Source organism: Aedes albopictus, chromosome 3 (genome assembly GCF_035046485.1).
Source record: "Aedes albopictus strain Foshan chromosome 3, AalbF5, whole genome shotgun sequence".
NCBI classification, from domain to species: Eukaryota; Metazoa; Arthropoda; class Insecta; order Diptera; family Culicidae; genus Aedes; species Aedes albopictus.
Genome location: NC_085138.1, coordinates 165498405 through 165506021, shown reverse-complemented (window position 1 = coordinate 165506021; position 7617 = coordinate 165498405). Strand labels below are relative to the sequence as shown.

Genomic DNA, 7617 nt, shown 5'->3' with positions numbered 1-7617 from the left:
GTAAAGAGAAATAAGAGATATATTTTAGGTATGCAACAAAGTATCACAGAGCAATGAAGGTTATAAAAAGTATGATAGAGTATAGGGCACTGCATGTAATTCTCTCCTTCTCTTTCACTCATACAGAAACAAGGCCATGAAACGTAAAAATCCCATGCAAAATCAAAACAGTGCAGATGAATAATTTCAGTAAGCATCTTATAGAGCCACATGTTTGCAGTCAGTATCGACCCGCTCGGAGTTTTGGAAAATCATGGACGACAGCGACAGGGACGTTTCAAGGAGTAGCAGGGCGTTTCAGGGAGTTTTCAGAGGCGTTTTAGAGGGTTTGTGGGGGTTTCGGGATGTTTCAGGGGGTTTTTAGGGGCGTTTTAGGAAGAGGCGTTTAGATGGTTTGTGGGGTATCCAAGATGTTTAAGGGGGGCTTTTAGGGGCGTTTCACGATATTTCAAGGGGTTCCAGGATGTTTCAGGTGATTTTAGGGATGTTTCAATGCGTTTCAGGATTTCCAAGGGGTTACAGGACGTCTTAGAGAGGATTCAGCCGTAATGTATAGCCGTAATGTATGTAATATCCGTCCGTATGCGCCTATAAAAGACGCATTTGATCTCATGTGATTAGACAGTAAGTGTAGTAGGCTATGATCAATGAGGTACAGATACAGGTGGCGCAGATAAACATTGCGTGCCACTAGTTCTTTTGCGCTACCGCTGATATCCTAGCTGCTGATCTTATGCAACTCAATTAGTGACGTCACTATTTGAGTTGTATAAGATCAGCGGTAGAACAAAAGAGAGAACTAGTGGCACGCAATGGTTATCTGCGCCACCTGTATCTGTACCTTATTGGGCTATGATGTGTGTAGTTTATAAGTAATGTCAGAATAAAGGACGAGGTAGTCAGAACTGGAATGCGAAACGGTTTTCATCAAAAGAGCGAAATCGTTAAAAATTATGCCGATCCCTAATCTGGAAAGCATTACTGAAGAAACGTAATGTTCGCAAATAGAACTGATCGTTGAAGGAAGAAGTTAGAGTTTTAAAAAGGGATGCTGGAAGAGACGGTAATGGCATTACTCTCAAGCTGGAAACTCTGCGAGAGGAGTTATGCAATAGACGGAGTTAGCTGAAAGCTGCAATGGTCAATGAAGAAGCCGAGTGTATTTTGAAGAGAAAGGCGCATCACAACATCGGAGAATATGTCACCGAGTTGGAGTTTGGTGAAAATTCACAGTAGGCTGATGAATCACATCGAGGACTATGTGTAATATCATGATGGCCGAACTGTATTAGGCTATGATGTGTGTACACCCGTTTTTTTTTACACAGGTCTGGTTTTTGCTATAACTCAGTCAATTTTTCACATCAAATCTCATAAGTTTTACAATAAGTTCTATAACTCTCAGAAAACTTATTCGATCTCGCTCAAAATTTTACTAATGGAGATTTAATATTTATATGGTTCATGATTGGTCAAAATTTCAGCGTTTTTTGATTGATGTATAAAAGAGTTATGATCATTTGAATGATAAATTATTTAGGTAAAAAAAATGCTATGCGGACAATTGTTTGATACACTGTATGTATTCTCTCATGGAGTGGTTCAATAGTCATCAACTGATAAGAAAATAGAGTTAATCGGAAAGAAAGTCGAATTTCAGCTTTTAAGTGGCAGAACTAGTCACCGGTCCGACTTACCCACCAAGTACGTCTTACTAAAGTGCCTCGAGTATAGGTACCAAAGTGGCGAATCCTTGTCGTTTTGACAGGTCTCCTGCTCGATTGGAACTATGGGGATGACACTAAATCGACTGTTCCAATTTTGGAAGTTTCTCCCGGGATTTCTACAGGAGTTTCTCCCGATATAGGGTGGGGCGGGGCAAGATGGGTCAGTGCCATTTTCGGGCGCATTACTCATGTTTTGATTATGTTAATAATTTTGTTAGATGACCAGCATGAATATACAAAAGTTTGGGGCATTGATTGGAAAATTATTCACCCTCATTGGAAATAAAAAATAAAATGGTTTTTAGCCATTTTTCTTATGCGATACATTCCATATAATCTCCATATAAACGGCCGCGGGGCAAGATGGGTCACCTTCAATTTTGAACGTATTTTTGGAGCATTCAAAAGTTATTTATTTTTTGTTACAAGCCTATCTCATAAATGACTTCAATCAAGCGGAATGAACGCTCAAAATCATAACATAAAATTATGATAATTTTTTAGTGAAAACATCGATTTTCAAGTCGCCTTAGGACCACTAAAATCGTAGAGTTTTTTTATATTCCAAATAAATTTATAAAATATTTACTAGTAGCTCTTGTTTACTCAGTATGGATATGGAGCATATATGAATGCGGAACAAATCTTATATTTTGACGTTTTTCGTTGAGAAAATGTGAATTACTTAAAAGGTGACCCATCTTGCCCCGCACTTTTTTTACGGCGCAAAATCGATCTCTTTTTTAAACTGTTTGTTTAACATCATATTTTGTATTTAATGAACTTTTTATCGACTTTTAGCATAGCTAACTAGTGTATCAAAGAGTAGCGGACGAATAAAAACCAATACGATTTCCATTAACAAAGTTATGGTGATCCATCCTTAGGTGACCCATCTTGCCCCGCCCCACCCTATTCCTTAATAATTCTCGGAGCATTTCACCTGAGATTTTGCTCTGAGATTCATCCGGGATGTCCTTCAGAATTTTTCAGGACTAATCCTGGAATTTCTCCCCAGATTTCATCCTGGATTTCATAAAATGTTCTTTATGTGGTTTCTACTAGAGTTATCTATATATATAAAAATGAGTTTGAAGTTCCTTTGAGGCAACAAAACTCAAGAACGGATGACTCTTGCATGGTTCGGTTCGTATTCATGGCGGCTGTGTTTATATGTACAAAAAGTTACGAAAATCAATCAGAAAAGGAAGGAAATTGATATATTACTGATTTTCTGGGAAGCTGGAAGGAAATCAACACGATCGAAATGAAACCAATCTAGAGTGCGGTGATATTTTGAGCTCAATAGTTGTCAAACCACCACAAAATGGCAAGACAAAGTTTGCCGGGACAGCTAGTTATTAATATTTCTCATGGAGCATGAATTTCTCCTCCCGCGATTTCTTACACAGGTTTTTAAATGATTTTCCTCGCAGTTGTTGCAAAGATTTCTTGCTGTGATCAAACCGAGATTTTTTTTGATAACCGTCAGTATGCTTCCAAGGATCCTCACTAAAAAATGGGATACCTTTGGATGTCCCTTGCGGAATTTCTGTAATAGTTACTCCCGCTATTCACACCGGAATTTCGAGTTTTTCTCGGAATACTTCCCGATATAGCCTACAAAATTATTTGTAAGAAATTCCGGTTCAAATATCAGAAGGAATTCTACTGCAATCTCGCGAGGAGCTCCGAGTCTAACTATTGGAGAAATAACGAAAATCAGAGAAAAACTGGGACGTATCTGATGATTCGAATGAAAATATTAGGGGAATTCCGGAAGCAGCTCAAGAAACTTATGACAGAAATTCGTGGTGGAGCTGCTGAAAAAATCTTGGAATGTTCTTTTAAAGAAGTCTCTGGATGAAATTCTCCAGAAATTACGCAAAAACACCCAGTTAACAGTGTAAAAACCAACAAGAGGAATCCTTGAAGGAACTTTTTTTAGTTTTTTTTAGGATTTTCAGAAGGAATCACCTTCAAAACTATGGGAACAATAACGGCAAAACCTGTGAAAGAAATCCCGGGAAGTACTTCTGCAGAAATGACACGAAAAACTCTTGCAGAAATCCTTGGAGGAACTGTGGAACAACTCTCAGAAATTAAATTACGGAAAGAACTTTGGGAGCAAATACGGGAAACCCTCTGGATGGAATATTGCGAAAGTCTGGAAAAATCCAGAAAGCAACTTTGACAAACTTCCAGGAAACATCACTAGATAAATTCAAGGAAGAACTGAATACTAGGCTAACGAAAACCAAAAGAGCTGGCCTTAATTTTGTAGATCAGACCTATTGAAATGTTCGTTCTGCTGTTGCATATGGTGGGAACTCGGCAATCATAGCGCAATCATGATCGATGAATATTTCTCGAGCAATCAGATGCCTTTCCCACAAGTGATGTCTATACCAAGCAACAACCCTTCCACAACGAAACTCATCTTACCTTCTGTGACTTGGGCGGGGAATAGAACTCGAGCATGTAACCACCGACGGTCTTCACCAGCACCAGCCTACACTTTTCCCATTTGTGCGTCCCGGTGGGCTGCTCTAGGCTTTCCGGTGTCAAGTAGTTCACGGTGCCTTCCTTCCGACACTCGACCACTATTTTGGCCAACTTTGTTTTACTCACTCGACTGCCGGACAGCTCCACTTCGTCCGAATGCTGCTTGTGGAAAAGGGCCTACAAAGTATGGGAAATGTAGATCATTAGTCAGGTTCGTCTCTGCGAGAATCGCAAATGGATTGAGGATGCTTACATGAATCACCTTTCCTTTGCGTAAACCTTTAAAAGAAAGTCGCCGAAAGAACGGCTTGTGATTTGTTTTGGGCGAATCCGTATCCTCTGAGTAATCGCTTTCCTCCAGCACCACTGTGCCATTTCCAGTCTGTAAAAGGGAAATCATATCATTGTAATGTTAGTCAAAAATAGAGAACATCGTTGAGCAGTTAAAAAAAGTAATGAGCATGTACCTATACGTAAAAAATATCGGCTGGAATTCTAGCTAAATCTTTGAGCTATACTGTTTAAAGTACGCAGGGCTGGCCACCAATAGAGAATAGCATTATCATTGAATTTGACGGTCAATTAAAGCATATATTCCTGATTTCATGTAATTTTCTGACTAATAGATTATCGGCTAGCCGAAATAACGCCTAGCACAATGAACTTGACCACAAGATGAGAAAAACGCGGTGGCAGCGTGGACGGACATCCGTGGAAAACGAAAACAGCTTTATACCGCTGTCGCTGATAGGACGATGATTTAATTAATAACAATAACAAAATAATCAGCTCCAATCAATTCGCGTACGCGGGATTGCCTATCGAGGCATGGATTTCAGCGGCGCAGTCGATGATGGACGCCGCTCGAGTAATGTTGGCATCGAAACAGACAGCAAATTCAATTGAAACAGCAACACGACGGGTGATCTATATCGACAAACAGGCAACTAACAACCATTGTCTTCAATTTTTTTTTGTTGGAATGAACAAAGAACAAAATAATAAGAATGTAAGCGGCCGAAAGTTTTTGAACTTGGTTCGAAAAAAAAACTGAAAGATAACATATTGCAAATTAAGAAATGGTATGAAAGATAGAGGAGCCCATATAACCGATACAGTAAGCGCAAAGGGTATTCGGGATGACCATGCTTAGGGTGACGGGTTCGATTCTCGGTCAGTCCAGGAACTTTTCGTTTAAGGAAAGTTCCTTGACTTTCTTGGGCATAGAGTATCTTCGTGCCTGCCACACGATATACACATGTAAAATGGTTCATTGACAGAGGAAGCTCTCAGTGATAAAAGTGGAAGTGCTCATAGAACACTGAGCTGAGAAGCAGGCTTTGTGCCAGTTGGGACAACCATCTCCACATTTAGGCGATTCTTGCGTTTAGCAACCCACTACGTGTTAGAAGAGGCTAGAGTTTCGGTAGAAGTGTTTCCGGAGCTGACGGAAAATCGACGAGCCCGTGAGATACTGGAGAGAACTCCGAAGAAATTAGGAGGCAGATTCATCACGGGATTGCTATGGAAAAATGAAGACCCTCCTCTTCTGGATAGCTACCCGATGGCGGTACGCTGCATGAGGACTTTGGAGAAACGATTGTCCTAAACTCCAACTTTAGGCGGCGGCGGCTGTCCATAAACTACGTAGACTCATTATTGGCCATCTCAGACCCCCCGCCCTTCTGTAGACAAACATTTGAACAATTTGTATGGAGCGTAGACTTCGATCAGACCCCTCTCCCCCCATCAGAGTCTACGTAGTTTATGGACAGCCCCTAATATGGCTACACTATTTAAACATAGGAATCCTCGAAAGAATTCTAGGGGGAACCTTGAAAGAACTGCAGGAGGAAACCCCGTGGAAACTCTTGGACTAATCCCTGAAGGAACTTCTGCAGGAATCTGTGGTAGTTCAAGAATCTAACTTAGAGAGATCCCTACGTTCTTAAGAAATATCTGATTGGAGTTTTAGAGAAATTCCAGGAAGAATCCTCGAAGGTGGAATCCCCGAAAGAATTCCAGCAGAAATCCCAAAGGAATTTCAGCAAGAATTCACAAAGAAAATCCTAGCAGAAATCCTCAAAAGAATTCCAGCGGGAACTTCCAAAGGAGTTCGGAAAGGAATCGGCAAAAGATTACTAGGAGGAATTATCAAAAAATAAGCAAGAGGAATCCTCTGAGGAAATTCAAGAAGAATCCCTGAAATAATTCCAGGATGAATCTCCAAAGGAATTCCAGGGGGGTTCCCTGAAGAAGTCCAGGAGAAATCACTGAAGGAATTCTAGGACGAATCTCCAAAGGAATTCTAGCAGGACATCCAAAGGAATTCCAAGAGGAATCCTCAAAGGAATTTCATGAGGAATCCCCGAAGGAATTCCATAAGGAATCCGCGGAGCAATTCCATGAGGAATCCCCGCAGTAATTATATGAGGAATCCGCGAAGAAATTCTCGGAGGAATCTCCGAAGGAAGTCCAGGAGGAACCCCCAAAGGAATTTCAGGAGTAATCCCCAAATAAATTTCAGGAGGTATCCCCGAAGGAATTCCAAGAGGAATCCCCGAAGGAATTGCAGGAGAAATTACTGAAGGGATTTCAGGACGAATCTTCGAAGGAATTTCATCCCGAAGGAATTCTAGGAGGAAATTCTGAAGGAATTTCATGATGAATCCCCGAAGAAATTTCAGGAGAAACCCTCGAAAGAAGTTCGGGGGGAATCCCTGAAGGAATTCCATGAGAAATCCCTGTAGGAATACCATGAGGAATCCCCGATGGAATTCCAGGAAAAATCCCCGAATAAATTTCAGGACAAATGCCCGAAGAAATTCCATGAGAAGCCTCGAAGGAATTCAAGCATGCATTTCAGGAAGAATCTCCAATAAAAATCCAGGAAGAATCCCCCCAGGGAATTTCAGGTGGAATCTCTGAAAGAATTTCAGAAAGAATTCCCGGAGGAATTCCATGAGGAATCCCCGAAGGAATTTTAGGAGGATTTCCCGAAGAAATTTCATGAGGAATCCCCGAAAGAAATCCAGGAGGAAATCCCTAAGGAATTCCAGGAGGAGTCCCTGAAGGTAGTCCAGGATGAATCCCTGAAAGAATTTCATGAGGAATTCCCGAAGGAATCCCATAAGGAAATCCAAACTAGAATCCAAAGGTATTTCCGTAGGAATTCCAGGAGTAATCCCACGAGGATTTCCATGAGGAATCCCAGGAAGAATTCCATGAGGAATCCCCGAAGGAAGTCCAGGAGAAATCTCCGAAGGAATTCCAGGAGGTACCGGCGAAGGAATTTCAGGAGGAATCCCAAAAGGAAGTCCAGCAGGAAACACTGAAAGAATTCTGGGAGGAAATTTCAGGAGGAATCCCCGAAATAAATCCAGGA

General features: G+C 41.0%; 1 protein-coding gene across 4 annotated transcripts in view; it reads right to left on the bottom strand.

Annotated features, from left to right (window-relative positions):
- Window positions 1–7617, bottom strand: part of LOC109402771 (SH2B adapter protein 2) — a 561576-nt gene that overhangs the window by 156908 nt on the left and 397051 nt on the right. For 2 of the 4 annotated variants that reach the window (XM_062859973.1, XM_062859972.1), the window contains exons 7-8: window positions 4486–4614; window positions 4144–4409 (exon numbers count right to left, since the gene is read on the bottom strand). The exons of the other annotated variants lie outside the window; for them this stretch is intronic. In XM_062859973.1, coding sequence (XP_062715957.1) covers window positions 4164–4409; window positions 4486–4614 — 375 coding nt within the window. In that variant the 3' untranslated portion in view covers window positions 4144–4163. Of the gene's footprint in view, window positions 1–4143; window positions 4410–4485; window positions 4615–7617 lie in introns of those variants that run through there. 4 annotated transcript variants of the gene reach the window in all.